The 18435-nt window shown below is 35.7% G+C and overlaps 1 protein-coding gene across 1 annotated transcript in view; it reads left to right on the forward strand.

Annotated features, from left to right (window-relative positions):
• GRIK2 (glutamate ionotropic receptor kainate type subunit 2) overlaps positions 1-18435 on the forward strand; it is a 1179562-nt gene that overhangs the window by 883074 nt on the left and 278053 nt on the right. Inside the window, exon 13 of the mRNA XM_053710578.1 lies at positions 3066-3283. Coding sequence (XP_053566553.1) covers positions 3066-3283 — 218 coding nt within the window. The remainder of the gene's footprint in view (positions 1-3065; positions 3284-18435) is intronic.

Below are 18435 nucleotides of genomic sequence, written 5' to 3' on the forward strand. Positions count from 1 at the left end.
TTTTGTTACCAAAGGTTTAGACATAAATGGCTGTGTGTTGAGTTATTTTGAGGGGACAGCAAATTTACACTGTTATACAGGCTGTACACTCACTACTTTACAATATTTTGTTTTAGAGTTAAAAGTTGACTTGTGATGGGGGATCACAGTTTATATAGTAGAGGTAAAAGAGGTGGGTCAACTATTAAGTTTAACTGTAGTGGGGCCATATTTAGGATTAGTTATGCTTGAGGGAGGAATTTGCATTAATATTATGTTATTTCCAAAAGTGAGGTTATCCTCTAATATGCTGTAGCATTTTCTTACTGTACTTATGCTTGTATATAACTATGAATTTAATTAAAAAGCATTAAAACATAGTTAATGTCAGTTTCAGAGCAGCAGTACCCTACTGGTAGATAGAAAAAAACATATCTGGTGAACCAATAAAAAGACACAAATGTTTCTAGCCACTGAATACCAGCTATCTCCCAGTAGAACAAAGTTGCTGCTGTTGATATGTGCATATGCTTTTCAACAAAGGACATCAAAAGAACACAATACACTTTATAATATAAGTGTATTTCAAAGTCTATTAACATGTTGTATCTGACTCATTAATGTTTAATTTTATCTTCCATGTCCCTTTAAATGCTATTGGGTGCTTGGGTCAGCCATTTTGATTAACACCAAAGACATTTAAAATAAAGCTAATTACAGCAGAGTATCAGGACAGTGTGGTTAAGGTTATTGGTGGTAGGGGACATTGTGGTCATAGATAAAATCATGTGATGGTTTAGTATGTTAGGGTTAAAATAAGGTTTGGGAATCGATTGGCAGCCAGTGTTAAAATGTAGCAATGGGTTTATTCAATTTGTATGGTCTTTTCTTTTGATACTCTGCATGTATTTTTTATTCTAACATGAAAAGAGATTTATACCATCTTGAACTAGTCATACCTGCAACTGGTTCTATGGAGTTGTTGTACAAGACTGGTAAGCAGGGGCATTGTTGGATTGATGGCTGCCACATATAATAGAGACAGTCATTGTATACTTTCACTATGATAATATTGCTCCTCCCATAGTAATTATTAGCTGTTGCTATTATTTTGGATATGCCATGTTGCTTGAGCCATTCATGTTTGTAAATGACTTGTTAGTGTTGGTTGATCCATCATTTCAGATAGTAAACTAGCTGTTACTGAGCTCTAGATCTGTCACTATCAATAGATAGGATATAAATCTTAGACTTTTAATTATGTATCTACTCTAAGTGGACTTAAAGGGACAATAAACCCAAACATTTTCTTTCATGATACAGAAAGAGAATATAATTTTTAACAACATTCTAATTTAATTCTATTATTTAATTTTCTTCATTATTTAGCTATCCTTTGTTTAAGAAATAGCAATGTATATGGGTGAGCCAATCAGACTAGGCATCTATGGGCAGCAACCAATCAGTAGCTACTGAGCATATCTAGATATGCTTTTCAGCAAAGTATAACAAGAAAATGAAGCAAATTAGATAATAGAAGTAAATTATAAAGTTGTTTAAAATTACATGCTCTTTCTAAATCATGAAATAAAAAATGTGGGTTTCATGTCCCTTTAATGATGCAGTATATGGCATCTAAAAAATATAAATTTAGATAATTGACACATACAACTACAATCACATCTACCTGTCTGTCTGTCAATCTATCTTTCTGTCTATCTATCTATCTATCTATCTATCATCTATCTTTTCAAAATGCCCAGCTCTTCTACCCTGTGCACCTATATGTCTTGAAAGTTTGGTGTAAAATTATAATAATAATATAACTTTAAGCTAGAATGTGTATGTTAGACTTTCCAGTTACTTAAATAGCACTATAAAAAAACTTTAAAAAATATAATGTGCCTTTTGAAATGTAAAATGTTTTTATTTTTAATTATTTGATCAATACTTGTTAAATATTATTATTATTATTTTTATTTAGACCACCATAATAATATTTTTAATAGAAAATTCCTATTTTTAATAAATAATTATCTGACAGACTTTCGTGTAGGCTGCCAAGGTTTAGGAAATGTAAATAAATGTTTTTAAGTGAATCCCTCTTATATTTTACTAGGAACGTACACATCATTATCCAAGTAAATTATCTAATATCTTGTCAACTTAAAACATGTATTCAGAATCACAGAATGTTAAAGTGGCTTGTTTCCTATTTTGTCTCTGCCTTTCCAAATAATTTTGTTTGGAGATATTTAAGATGCAGAAATATATTAATTGTAGAAATGCAGTTTTCCTGTCTACATTTTTTCTTTCCAAATTCAGTCTGAAACCCCCCCAAATAACCTTTAAAAATAAATTAACTGCATAAGAAAAATATATAAGCCAAACCACAAAATGTAAAACAGAAAATGATCTAAATTGGAAACTCTAGCTATTCAATATTTTTCTATTGAGAACTAATGTTTTCTTTTTAAGTATATTTTATATTTTTCTTTTATTATATTTGACATAGGTCATACTTCATTTACAGTTATTTGTAAAATAGCCAACAGCCATAGACGGGTGAGTTGTGAGAGCTGTCCATAATAATGCATTCACTGATAGGTTTCATTATGAACTCCCCTACATTTCCTCTATATAATGTAAAACAATTATTAAAATATTAAAATAAAATAACATTTGAATATTTCTTAATATCATAAGCTATTTTTCTATATTATTTTTTAACTTGCTTAATAATTAAAAGTAACAATTTTAGTTGACTAGTTTTCATTAATAGTTACTGATTTCACAAACTATATAATATAAATTCTCTCAAGCAACAAGTCATAATTTACTGTGAATAATGTCTTATAGCATCTACCTCATATTACATATAAATACTAGGATTCATACGCCAAGTTAAGCTTCAATGCACGTATTGTATTTATTTTTAAACTAAGCCCATTTATCATTTCATATTTTGTGCTAAAAATGAGATGCTATAACTCAGTGATATAATTGTATTTTCTGATCATGTAAATAATGAATTACATTTTAAACAATTTAATATATATTACAATATATCCCTTGATTTCTGCCAGGTTCTGAGCTTATGCCCAAAGCTCTTTCCACAAGGATAGTGGGAGGAATATGGTGGTTTTTCACACTTATCATCATTTCCTCGTATACTGCAAATCTAGCTGCATTTCTTACAGTGGAACGCATGGAATCCCCTATTGACTCTGCAGATGATTTGGCCAAACAAACCAAAATAGAATATGGTGCAGTTCAAGATGGAGCAACAATGGCATTTTTCACGGTATGTTATTCTTAATTATATAAATTATGGTTTTTGGAAAGTTATTGTAAAATTTTCAGATTGGTGAAGAACATTATTAAACAACATAAACTACATGAATTAGAACAATATTTCATCATAATAATGAATGGTTAAAATATGATTTTCTAACTGTGGCTTATAATTTGCATTAAAAAGCTAAGAAAATTAGCAAGATGCTTCAGAACAATGTGATTTACTATCATTGCTTGTTAAAATTATAAAGAAGTAAAAAACAGAACAATTATACAGATAAAGGCGTTTAAAATTCAAAGTAAGAAAGCACTCAAATAGTAACAATTGGTGCCACTGTTAACTAGTGGTTTGCCACTACAAACCCTAATAATCAATCACTGTAAAAAGAGACTAATATTTGTTTGTGCACACAGTATCAACATTTACCAATTCTATACTAATACATTAAAGGATTCCAAAACTTTATTATTTTCAGCCCAACCTGACTATCGTTTTCAAACAACAAACGTTTATATAACATATCTTACCTATTTTTTCAGTAAAACGATTTTTCAGAAGACTTGAAAATTATAATTTATATTTAGAGCATGACGTCAGTACAGTCAACCCTCTAATATGGGCCGTGCACTACCAAACACAATCGCCAATCCGATTCCCATTTTATGCATATCATGCATATCATTAAGTGACTATGTCGTCACCAGACGCATGCGCTTTGTGTTCCTTGACTCGCATATCCTATCTCGTCACCAGACGCATGCGCTTATTTCTAACCCTAATGCTCGTTATTGTTAGGGAGATTCTCTCAGCGCAGTGCTCAGTTCTTACCCGATACAGAGGGTCTGCTGGTGACGTATACTATGGACTGAATATCGCGCATGCGCATAGCGGCATTTGTCATCCATTTTGATAACCTGGGTTATCGGTCCGGATTTGAAGATTGAAAAATACTAGCTGGCGGTGGGTTTGGAATTTGTTAAATTTTCAATCTTGATTTTATAAGAAATGGTATTAATTGGAAACACAAAGCCTATTACAAATATATGTAATCTATAATAAACTTGCAATTGAAGATTACTTTTTTCATGGTTTAGTGTCCCTTTAAAATAATGATTCCACTTCACTTAAAACACAATTAAAATGTAATATTAAAGAACAAGTATATGTACAGGTGTGGGGGTGTATCAAACACACTGATGTATCTGTCTAGCCACCGCTTGGTTTATTTTATCTATTAAAAACTTTTATTAATAGACTAAATTGAAAAGATATTTAGGTGTTTTATTTTAAAATGATCCAAAAAAAATTCTAAAACATGGGGAAGTAATATAAATTATATCCAGAAAATTATATGGTGTTTACACCAAATCCTGTTTGTTTTGTATGGTAGTCCCACTGACTCCTTATGCTGTGCTATCTGTCAGTGTGAGTGGTATCAAGAGGACACATGCTCCCTTGATACCGCTCACATCAACTCATAGCACAGCTTATACTCCAGTTACTACCCTGGTTTTTATATTAGGAACCTGTGAAACATTATCGCCCAATGGAGAAGGAGTCAGCTGGACTACCAAACAACAATTGAGGTATGGAGTTAACACCATAGTATTGTCTGGATAATATTTACATTACTTCCACACATTTTAGAATATTTAAAAAAAAAAAAGAAGAATTTTACTACACGTTTACACATGATCGTTTAAAACAAAAAAACAAAAAACATAAATATATTTTTATTGTTTTCTCTTAATAAAGGTATTTAAGAGATAAAACAAACAGGTGGATGGGTGGATCAAACACTTTCATCAGTGTGATTGATACCCCCCCCCCCAAACCTTTACATATTCTCATTCATTAACATTATATTTTAGTTGTGTTCTTAGTGAAGTGGAATCATTATTTTAATGTATAAGTGTGGAAATGGTGAATGTTGATATTTTGTGTATTATCAAATGTTAGTTTCTTTTCTCAGTCTTTGATTATTATGGTTTGTCATTATAAACCACAAGTTCACAGTGGCACCGATTTTTACTATTTAAGCGCTTTTTTACTTTGCTTGAATTTTAAAAGCCTTTTTCTTAATGATTGTTCTATTTATACTTCTATATAATTTTAGCAAGAAATGAAAGTAGACCACATTGTTCTGAGAACAATTTACAGTATTGCACAAAAGTAAGTAAACCCCTCACATTTTTGTAAATATTTTATTATATTTTTACATGTGACAATACTGAAGAAATTACACTTATCTACAATGTAAAGTAATGAGTGTACAGCCTGTATAACAGTGTAAATTTACTGTCCCCTCAAAATAACACACAGCCAGTAATGTCTAAACCATTGGCAACAAAAGTGAGTACACACCTAAGTGGAAATGTCCAAATTGTGCCCAATTAGCCATTTTCCATCCCTGGTGTCATGTGAGTCATTAGTGTTACAAGGTCTCAAGTGTAAATGGGAAACAGATTTGTTAAATTTGGTGTTAACGCTCTCACACTCTCTCATACTGGTCACTGGAAGTTCAACATGGCACCTCATGGCAAATAACTCTCTGAGGATCTAAAAAACATAATTTATGTAAGAACGTACCTGATAAATTAATTTCTTTCATATTAGCAAGAGTCCATGAGCTAGTGACGTATGGGATATACATTCCTACCAGGAGGGGCAAAGTTTCCCAAACCTCAAAATGCCTATAAATACACCCCTCACCAAACCCACAAATCAGTTTAATGCATAGCCAAGAAGTGGGGTGATAAGAAAAAAGTGCGAAAGCATAAAAAATAAGGAATTGGAATAATTGTGCTTTATACAAAAAAATCATAACCACCACAAAAAGGGTGGGCCTCATGGACTCTTGCTAATATGAAAGAAATGAATTTATCAGGTAAGTTCTTACATAAATTATGTTTTCTTTCATGTAATTAGCAAGAGTCCATGAGCTAGTGACGTATGGGATAATGACTACCCAAGATGTGGATCTTCCACGCAAGAGTCACTAGAGAGGGAGGGATAAAATAAAGACAGACAATTCCGCTGAAAATAATCCACACTCAAAATAAAGTTTAAATCTTATAATGAAATAACTGAAATTATAAGCAGAAGAATCAAACTGAAACAGCTGCCTGAAGTACTTTTCTACCAAAAACTGCTTCAGAAGAAGAAAACACATCAAAATGGTAGAATTTAGTAAAAGTATGCAAAGAAGACCAAGTTGCTGCTTTGCAAATCTGATCAACCGAAGCTTCATTCCTAAACGCCCAGGAAGTAGAAACTGACCTAGTAGAATGAGCTGTAATCCTTTGAGGCAGAGTTTTACCCGACTCGACATAAGCATGATGAATTAAAGATTTCAACCAAGATGCCAAAGAAATGGCAGAGGCCTTCTGACCTTTCCTAGAACCGGACAAGATAACAAATAGACTAGAAGTCTTTCGGAAATTCTTAGTAGCTTCAACATAATATTTCAAAGCTCTAACTACATCCAAAGAATGCAATGATCTCTCCTTAGAATTCTTAGGATTAGGACATAATGAAGGAACCACAATTTCTCTACTAATGTTGTTAGAATTCACAACCTTAGGTAAAAATTTAAAAGAAGTTCGCAACACCGCCTTATCCTGAAAAAATCAGAAAAGGAGACTCACAAGAAAGAGCAGATATTTCAGAAACTCTTCTAGCAGAAGAGATGGCCAAAAGAAACAAAACTTTCCAAGAAAGTAATTTAATGTCCAATGAATGCATAGGTTCAAAGGGAGGAGCTTGAAGAGCCCCCAGAACCAAATTCAAACTCCAAGGAGGAGAAATTGACTTAATGACAGGTTTTATACGAACCGAAGCTTGTACAAAACAATGAATATCAGGAAGATTAGCAATCTTTCTGTGAAAAAGAACAGAAAGAGCAGAGATTTGTCCTTTCAAGGAACTCGCAGACAAACCTTTATCCAAACCATCCTGAAGAAACTGCAAAATTCTCGGAATTCTAAAAGAATGCAAGGAAAAATGATGAGAAAGACACCAAGAAATGTAAGTCTTCCAGACTCTATAATATATCTTCCTAGATACAGATTTATGAGCCTGTAACATAGTATTAATCACAGAGTCAGAGAAACCTCTTTGACTAAGAATCAAGCGTTCAATCTCCATACCTTTAAATTTAAGAATTTGAGATCCTGATGGAAAAAAGGACCTTGCGACAGAAGGTCTGGTCTTAACGGAAGAGTCCACGGTTGGCAAGAGGCCATCCGGACAAGATCCGTATGCCAAAACCTATGAGGCCATGCTGGAGCCACCAGCAGAACAAATGTGCATTCCTTCAGAATCTTGGAGATTACTCTTGGAAGAAGAACTAGAGGCGGAAAGATATAGGCAGGATGATACTTCCAAGGAAGTGACAATGCATCCACTGCTTCCGCTTGAGGATCCCTGGATCTGGACAGATACCTGGGAAGTTTCTTGTTTAGATGATAAGCCATCAGCTATATTTCTGGAAGTCCCCACATTTGAACAATCTGAAGAAATACCTCTGGGTGAAGAGACCATTCGCCCGGATGTAACGTTTGGCGACTGAGATAATCCGCTTCCCAATTGTCTATACCTGGGATATGATCCGCAGAAACTAGGCAGGAGCTGGATTCCGCCCATACCAGTATTCGAGATACTTCTTTCATAGCCAGAGGACTGTGAGTCCCTCCTTGATGATTGATGTATACCACAGTTGTGACATTGTCTGTCTGAAAACAAATGAACGATTCTCTCTTTAGAAGAGGCCATGACTGAAGAGCTCTGAAAATTGCACGGAGTTCCAAAATATTCATTGGTAATCTCCTGAGATTCCCAAACCCCTTGTGCTGTCAGAGACCCCAAACAGCTCCCCAACCTGTCAGACTTGCATCTGTTGAAATTACAGTCCAGGTCGGAAGAACAAAAGAAGCCCCTTGAACTAAACGATGGTGATCTGTCCACCACGTCAGAGAGTGTCGTACAATCGGTTTTAAAGATATTAATTGAGATATCTTTGTGTAATCCCTGCACCACTGGTTCAGCATACAGAGCTGAAGAGGTTGCATGTGAAAACGAGCAAAGGGGATCGCGTCCGATGCAGCAGTCATAAGACCTAGAATTTCCATGCATAAGGCTACCGAAGGGAATGATTGAGACTGAAGGTTTTGACAAGCTGAAATTAATTTTAGACGTCTCTTGTCTGTCAGAGACAGAGTCATGGACACTGAATCTATCTGGAAACCTAAAAAGGTTACCCTTGTCTGAGGAATCAATGAACTTTTTGGTAAATTGATCCTCCAACCATGTTCTCGAAGAAACAATACAAAACGATTCATATGAGATTCTGCTAAATGTGAAGACTGAGCAAGTACCAAGATATCGTCCAAATAAGGAAATACCACAATACCCTGTTCTCTGATTACAGACAGAAGGGCACCGAGAACCTTTGTTAAAATCCTTGGAGCTGTTGCTAGGCCAAACGGCATAGCCACAAACTGTTAATGCTTGTCTAGGAAAGAGAATCTCAGAAACTGAAAGTGATCTGGATGAATCGGAATATGCAGATATGCATCCTGTAAATCTATTGTGGACATATAATGCCCTTGCTGAACAAAAGGCAGGATAGTCCTTATAGTTACCATTTTGAATGTTGGTATCCTTACATAACGATTCAATATTTTTAGATCCAGAACTGGTCTGAAGGAATTCTCCTTCTTTGGTACAATGAAGAGATTTGAATAAAACCCCAGCCCCTGTTCCAGAACTGGAACTGGCATAATTACTCCAGCCAACTCTAGATCTGAAACACATTTCAGAAATGCTTGAGTCTTTGCTGGATTTACTGGGACACGGGAAAGAAAAAAACTCTTTGCAGGAGGCCTTATCTTGAAGCCAATTCTGTACCCTTCTGAAACAATGTTTTGAATCCAAAGATTGTGAATTGAATTGATCCAAATTTCTTTGAAAATTTGTAATCTGCCCCCTACCAGCTGGGTTGGAATGAGGGCCTCACCTTCATGTGGACTTGGGAGCTGGCTTTGGTTTTCTAAAAGGCTTGGATTTATTCCAGACTGGAGATGGTTTCCAAACTGATACCGCTCCTGTGGGTGAAGGATCAGGCTTTTGTTCCTTATTGTGACGAAAGGAACGAAAACGATTATTAGACCTAAATTTACCTTTAGATTTTTTATCCTGTGGTAAAAAAGTTCCTTTCCCTCCAGTAACAGTTGAGATAATAGAATCTAGCTGAGAACCAAATAATTTATTACCCTGGAAAGAAAGGGAAAGCAAAGTAGACTTAGAAGACATATCAGCATTCCAAGTTTTAAGCCATAAAGCTCTTCTAGCTAAAATAGCTAGAGCCATATACCTGACATCAACTCTAATGATATCAAAGATGGCATCACAAATAAAGTTATTAGCATGTTGAAGAAGATTAACAATGCTATGAGAATTATGATCTGTAACTTGTTGCGCTAAAGCTTCTAACCAAAAAGTTGAAGCTGCAGCAACATCCGCTAAAGATATAGCAGGTCTAAGAAGATTACCTGAACATAAGTAAGCTTTTCTTAGAAATGATTCAATCTTCCTATCTAAAGGATCCTTAAAGGAAGTACTATCTGCCGTAGGAATAGTAGTACGCTTAGCAAGGGTAGAGACAGCCCCATCAACTTTAGGGATTTTGTCCCAAAATTCTAATCTGTCAGATGGCACAGGATATAATTGCTTAAAACGTTTAGAAGGAGTAATTGAATTACCCAAATTATTCCATTCCCTGGAGATTACTTCAGAAATAGCATCAGGGACAGGAAAAACTTCTGGAATAACTACAGGAGATTTAAAAACCTTATTTAAACGTTTAGATTTAGTATCAAGAGGACCAGAATCCTCTATTTCTAATGCAATTAAGACTTCTTTAAGTAAAGAACGAATAAATTCCATTTTGAATAAATATGAAGATTTATCAGCATCAACCTCTGAGACAGAATCCTCTGAACCAGAGGAACCATTATCAGAATCAGAATGATGATGTTCATTTAAAAATTAATCTGAAAAATGAGAAGTTTTAAAAGACCTTTTACGTTTACTAGAAGGAGGAATAACAGACATAGCCTTCTTAATGGATTTAGAAACAAAATCTCTTATGTTAACAGGAACACTCTGAGTATTAGATTTTGATGGAACAGCAACAGGTAATGTAACATTACTAAAGGAAATATTATCTGCATTAACAAGTTTGTCATGACATTCATTACAAACAACAGCTGGAGGAACAGATACCACAAGTTTACAGCAGATACACTTAACTTTGGTAGATCCAGCACCAGGCAGCGTTTTTCCAGAAGTATCTTCTGACTCAGTGTCAATCTGGGACATCTTGCAATATGTAATAGAAAAAACAACATATAAAGCAAAATTGATCAAATTCCTTAAATGACAGATTCAGGAATGGGAAAAAATGCCAGTGAACAAGCTTCTAGCAACCAGAAGCAATAAATAATGAGACTTAAATAATGTGGAGACAATATATGACGCCACATCAGGAACGCCGACACCATTGGCGCAAAAAAACTTCAAAAATGACGCAACTTCCGGCGACACGTATGACGCCGGAAACAGAAAAAAATAAAATAATTTTTTGCGCCAAAAAAGTCAGCTCCAAGAATGACGCAATAAAATGAAGCATTTTCAGCCCCCGCGAGCCTAACAGCCCACAGGGAAAAAAGTCAAATTTTAAGGTAAGAAAAAAATTGATTTATTCATATGCATTATCCCAAATATGAAACTGACTGTCTGAAATAAGGAACGTTGAACATCCTGAGTCAAGGCAAATAAATGTTTGAATACATATATTTAGAACTTTATATAAAAGTGCCCAACCATAGCTTAGAGTGTCACAGAAAATAAGACTTACTTACCCCAGGACACTCATCTACATGTAGTAGAAAGCCAAACCAGTACTGAAACGAGAATCAGTAGAGGTAATGGTATATATAAGAGTATATCGTCGATCTGAAAAGGAGGTAAGAGATGAATCTCTATGACCGATAACAGAGAACCTATGAAATAGACCCCGTAGAAGGAGATCATTGAATTCAAATAGGCAATACTCTCCTCACATCCCTCTGACATTCACTGCACGCTGAGAGGAAAACCGGGCTCCAACCTGCTGCGGAGCGCATATCAACATAGAATCTAGCACAAACTTACTTCACCACCTCCATAGGAGGCAGAGTTTGTAAAACTGATTTGTGGGTGTGGTGAGGGGTGTATTTATAGGCATTTTGAGGTTTGGGAAACTTTGCCCCTCCTGGTAGGAATGTATATCCCAAACGTCACTAGCTCATGGACTCTTGCTAATTACATGAAAGAAAATAGAATTGTTGCTCTACATAAAGATGACCTTGGCTATAAGAAGATTTCCAAGACCCTGACACTGAGCTGCAGAACAGTGGGCAAGACCATACAGCAGTTTCACAGGACAGATTCCACTCAGAATAGGCTTCGCCATGGTCGACCAAAGAAGTTGAGTGCACATGCTCAGCATCATAATTAGAGGTTGTCTTTGGGAAATAGACGTAGGAGTGTTGTCAGCATTGCTGCAAAGGTTGAAGGGGTTGCAGCAACCAGGTGAGGAGTACAAAGACAAGTGTGTCTTGCCTACAGTCAAGCACGGTGGTGGGAGTGTCATGGCCTGCATGAGTGCTGCCGGCACTGGGGAGCAACAGTTCATTGAGGGAACCATGAATGCCATCATGTACTGTGACATACTGGAGCAGAGCATGATCCCCTCCTTTCAGAGACTGGGCCGCAGGGCAGTATTCCAACATGATAACGACCCCAAACACACCTCCAAGACGACCACTGCCTTGATTAAGAAGCTGACGGTAAAGGTGATGGACTGGCCAAGCATGTCTCCAGACCTAAACCCTATTGAGCATCTTTGGGGCATCCTCAAATGGAAGGTGGGGGAGCGCAGGGTCTCTAACATCCACCAGCTCCATGATGTAATCATGGAGAACTGGAAGAGGACTCAAGTGGCAACCTGTGAAGCTCTGGTGAACTCCATGCCTAAGAGGGTTAAGACAGTGCTGGAAAATAATGGTGGGCACACAAAATATTCACACTTTGGGCCCAATTTGGACACTTCCACTTAGGGGTGTACTCACTTTTGTTGCCAATGGTTTAGACATTAATGGCTGTGTGTTGAGTTATTTTGACGGGACATCAAAATTACACTGTTATACAGGCTGTACACTCACTACTTTACATTGTAGCAAAGTGTAATTTCTTCAATGTTGTCACATGAAAAGATATAATACAATATTTACAAAAATGTGAGGGGTGTACTCACTTTTGTGGGATACTGTATGTGGGAACACCACATTTTATACCATTGATAAAATTCCATCAACATTTTTATTCTACTAACAACAGAACCATTTTAACCATTTTATTTTTTATAAAAAGGTTTGTATACCTTATAAGAGTTGTTGAAAAAGATCATTTCAAATATGAGTGAAAAAAAAATAGCAAATAAAAAAAAGCTGTGTTAAATATATATATATATATATATATATATATATATATATTATAGATTGAACAACCAAAAATTCCATGTATGTATATATATATATATATATATATATATATATATATATATACATATATTTATTTATGATTTTTAGAAAAGTAAAAAAATTAAATATTTAATTTCCTAGTCCAGTGTTTCTAAACCGTGGTCCTCAAGTACCCCTAACAGGCCAGATTTTCATTATAGCTGAAATAGAGCACAAGTAAAATAATCATCTGATGGGTGAGAGCAGGTTAGTAACCATGGTTACTAACCAGCTGAATATTTCACCTGTGCTCTAGTTCAGCTATAATGAAAACCTTGCCTGTTTGGTACTTGATGACCTGTCCTACACCAAAAGAAAATGAAGGTTTCACAAGAGTCTACCTTTATTCATCACAGTTGGTTTTGACCTTTATTGTGCCTGCATGCAGGATAAATGTAAAAACAATTACAAATATGTAATGCATTAACAATAAAAGCTTATGAACTTATGTGCTTTTTAAATACCATATTTTTAAGATTTAAACCCTATCTGTTTTAAAAAAAAACCCCAACAAGAACCACTTTTTATTAAATTAGCACCTCCAAGCCTCTGCTAGCTGCCCTTAATTTACAAAGTAGATGTATTGTTAAAATGTCAAGTGTTCTAAATAAAGCAAGAAGAAAAGTATAGGAAAATGGGGGTTAAATATAAATAAATAAATGCAGAAATAAGTAGAAAAAAATGGGTTATCCATGTATATGTACCCCTAGCACTCATGTAATTGAACTTAGTAGTCATCTTTTTGCACCCCCCACATTTTATGGTTTAGTGCCATGAATATGAAAGCCACAATTTTTCATGGAATTTTTTGTCAGATCATTCTGGCCTGAAAGAAAAGTTTAAATATGCACGGAGAACATGTATTATATAAAATAAAGTACCATACAAAAAAATATGGGTAATTAAACAATAAAGGCCTAGATAAGTGGAGCTCAAAAATGATAGTGCTACGGTGTGTTAACTTCTCTCAAATACATTCCATACTGCTATTTTTAACTCATATTACAAGTCTAAAGTTATATTTTATTGCTCCAGTCTAGATAGTCTAGTACGTACTAACATCTGCATCTCATATAGTACAATTGTATTAATTTCATAACTTAATGAACTTCTATGTCTGTACTATCCAGTACAAGTATAGGATGGGCAAAAAAAGTTTCAACCCCATTAAGATGTTTTGGTTAACATTTGTAACCATCCACTTTTAATACCAGATTGTATATTATTCTGTGTGTGAGGCTGAACATAAGATAAAGCACCCTGCACTAGTGATTTCCCTACTTTTGTAACCTAGGCTGTTGTATTTTATGAAGCATGAGTTAATTATTTTTCTTTATATATTTGTAATCTTTGAAAAGTAGTAATCTATGCATATAAATTAAAATGGGCCCAATGGTAAATTGTATGTTGGAGCTTTTTATTACACCTTTAAAGGGACAGTAAACACCAGATTTTTTCTTGTTTAAAAAGATAGATAATCCCTTTATTACCCATTCCCCAGTTTTGCAAAACCAACACAGTTATATTAATACACTTTTTACTTATGTGACTAACTTGTATCCAAGCATCTTCTGACCGCCCCTAATCACATGACTTTAAGTTATTTTGCATATAGTTGCATTTTAGCCAATTAGTGAAGTGTCTGCCACTAGCCACGGGCGTGATCACAATGCTATCTATATGGCCTACATGAGCTTGCTCTCCCCTACTGTGAAAAGTAAATAAAATAGAGGCGGCCTTCAAGGGCTTAGAAATTATCATATGTGCCTTCCTAGGTTTGCTTTCAACTAGAATACCAAGAGAACAACTGTCCCTTTAACACCTAGGTCAGCAACATGTAAACTTAGTGCTGATTTGTGAGCCTATGTAGAAACTGATTGGTAGGTACATTCCATGCCCTAGCCTGATTAACAGGCAAGCTTGTACACAGAGCATACCTACCAATCAATTCCTCTAGAGGCACAGGCATCACCACTGAGTAGGTACACTTGGTGCCAATCTAGTGCTAAGAAAGGTTAAAGAAGGGGATTTTTCTTACTTCAATGCTCAATAGCAACCTAATACTCTCTTATGAGATAGAATTACAAAGTTGTACAAGTATTTAAGATTGATGTCTTAAAATTTAAAATAAAACATTGAAATCATGTTTGAAAAATTAATGTTGAATGTTTATATTTATTACTTTTTTGAAATATGTATACGTACTTATTTATTTTGAAAATTCTATATTCATTTAGTCAGTAAGATATTATAATATTAGTTTATAGAGCTCTTTATTTTTTAAACTTTATTGAATTTAAAAGTAAACTAGAACATTGGGTAAGAGTGCACAATTAATAGATATTTTCTTACAAAAAAGCATTATTAAAACCGTAACATGTGAAAATATTTCCATCAGTATTGTGCACTCTTATGGTTACATGATTCCTTAGAGCAGACATCCTCAAACTTGGCCCTCCAGAGTTTTTGGAACTACTTTTCCCATAATGCTTAGGCAGCATATCAGCTGGCTGAGCATAATGGGAAATGTAGTTCCAAAACCTCTGGAGGGCCAAGTTTGAGGAAGTCTGCCTTACAGCCTTGCAACTATTGCTACTTCCAAATATACATGCTGTGATATAGGGGCATATTTATCAAGGTCTGTATGGAGCTTGATGCCCCTTGTTTTCTGAAGGCTCGCCGGAAACAGAAGTTATAAAGCAGCAGTCTAAAGACCCGTTCGAATACGGTGCAATGATAAATGCCGACAGCTTATGCTGGTGCAATGATTAATGCTGACAGCGCATGCTGGTGCAATGATAAATGCAGACAGCGTATGCTGGTGCAATGATTAATGCTGACAGCGTATGCTGGTGCAATGATTAATGCTGACAGCGTATGCTGGTGCAATGATAAATGCCGACAGCTTATGCTGGTGCAATGATTAATGCTGACAGCGTATGCTGGTGCAATGATAAATGCAGACAGCGTATGCTGGTGCAATGATTAATGCTGACAGTGTATGCTGGTGCAATGATTAATGCTGACAGCGTATGCTGGTGCAATGATTAATGCTGACAGCGTATGCTGGTGCAATGATAAATGCAGACAGCGTATGCTGGTGCAATGATTAATGCTGACAGCGTATGCTGGTGCAATGATAAATGCAGACAGCGTATGCTGGTGCAATGATTAATGCTGACAGCGTATGCTGGTGCAATGATAAATGCCGACAGCGTATGCTGGTGCAATGATTAATGCTGACAGCGTATGCTGGTGCAATGATTAATGCTGACAGCTTATGCTGGTGCAATGATAAATGCCGACAGCGTATGCTGGTGCAATGATTAATGCTGACAGCGTATGCTGGTGCAATGATAAATGCAGACAGCGTATGCTGGTGCAATGATTAAAGCTGACAGCGTATGCTGGTGCAATGATAAATGCAGACAGCGTATGCTGGTGCAATGATTAATGCTGACAGCGTATGCTGGTGCAATGATAAATGCCGACAGCGTATGCTGGTGCAATGATTAATGCTGACAGCTTATGCTGGTGCAATGATAAATGCAGACAGCGTATGCTGGTGCAATGATAAATGCCGACAGCATATGCTGGCGCAATGATTAATGCTGACAGCGTATGCTGGTGCAATGATAAATGCCAACAGCGTATGCTGGTGCAATGATTAATGCTGACAGCTTATGCTGGTGCAATGATAAATGCAGACAGCTTATGCTGGTGCAATGATAAATGCCGACAGCGTATGCTGGTGCAATGATTAATGCTGACAGCATATGCTGTCGGCATTTATCGATGTGCGGCAGACATGATACGCTACTTCGCATCATGTCCGCTTGCACTTTGTTAAATATGCCCCATAGTATTCTCCTTACAATTTAACCTTGTGCTTGAGTGGAGAGAAATTATTTATATGTTATATTATACTACTTAATTATTAACCTTTTTTTGCAGCACATTACCAAAATGCACAGGTTATAGCAATACAGTTAAGTAAACAGAATAAAATACGTTGCTATAGAGCTTTGCAAATTAGATACTATATTGAATACTCAGCACCATTTGCACACTTGTTGCATGTTCAGCCTCATGAGCTGAAGAAAAAGAAGATTTTTAGTTCTGGAATAATTTAATGTCCTCAGCAGAAGCAATCAGACAAGGGAAACCTTCATTTCAACTGGCTAATTACTTTGTAGAAATTCAGGGGAAATGGAAAGCCCACAATATAAATTTTAGAAAAATTGGATAAAATAAATTATGAAAATATATTGCAATATTTTTACTACACATAATGAATTATTTTATATTAAAATCTCAAAATGTTTAATGTTACTTAAAACACTTCATAGTTTTGTGTAAAAATTGTGCTTGTTCGATGATCCCTAGAGATACATTTTGTAACCTAAATTATCTTTAAAATGCTGCAAAATACAGCTATTTAGGGTCAGATTATGAGTGGAGAGCTAACAGTCACGCATGAGCAAAAATGCAAAAAGGGGATTATCGCAGGTGTTTAAGCGTGTCACTTGTATTACAAGTTGAAAGTAAGGATTATTAAAGGCTTTTGCCAGTGTTTGAGCCATTATGGCTGCAGGTTCTCACAAGAGAACCTGCTTGCCATATTTAACAAGCAGTGGTCATCAGACCACTGCTTTCCTAGCCTTTCGCCACTTCTAAGGTGGTGAAAATCAATCTCTGCGGTCTAGTTTGACCGGGGAGATTGACAGCTCCTTCCCACGTGTGATTGGCTGTGCGTGGGCAGGGGGCAGGATTGCATGCGAGCGCAAAATAGCACTCGTGTGCAATGGTAAATTCCTCCAGGGAAATTCGCCCCGCCAGAGGTGAGCTGTGCCGGACATGGACGCATATAAAATAATAAATCTAGCCCTAAATGCAATCGCTTGAGCACAATTGTTAATGCTCGACAGGATAGAGCATCCTCCGAGCTCTGGTTAAGTTGCACAAAAAAAGATCAAAAATACATTACAAAGTACACTTACATTCAGAATAATACCATCTAATAAAAATTATTCAAAAAAGGTGCGCAATATTCTAACCAGCTTTTTACATGCATGAAAAAGTTTACTTCCAACTTGTGATATGAGCGCTACCTGATGCGTGCAAAAAACTTACTTCTAATGGAGTTAGCGCTTTAGCGAGAGCATTAAATACTGCTCCACTTGTAATCTGTGCCTTAATCTGCAGTGTTTTGAATAAAACAAAGGTTACAGAATTTATTTTTGGCCTCACTAGAGAGCTTGTAAACAAGCAGCATTTCTACACAAAACAAAGAGATTCTCAATGTGATTTTAAAATGTTGTTTGTTTGTTGCCCTCGAAAATAAATTTTTGACAAGCCTAGACTAGAGAAAATGTTAAGAAAATAAAAACTGAGGGAGCTGTGGCAAAAGACAGAGAAAGATGTTAGAATTTCAATGTGTAGTTAATTTTGAACAAATTAATATTTGCTTTTTCCATTGATTTATCCTATGTGATTATTTTAATTGAATCTACTCTTATGATTAATGTGAAAAAG

The sequence above is a fragment of the Bombina bombina genome, chromosome 4 (assembly GCF_027579735.1).
Source record: "Bombina bombina isolate aBomBom1 chromosome 4, aBomBom1.pri, whole genome shotgun sequence".
Taxonomy (NCBI): domain Eukaryota; kingdom Metazoa; phylum Chordata; class Amphibia; order Anura; family Bombinatoridae; genus Bombina; species Bombina bombina.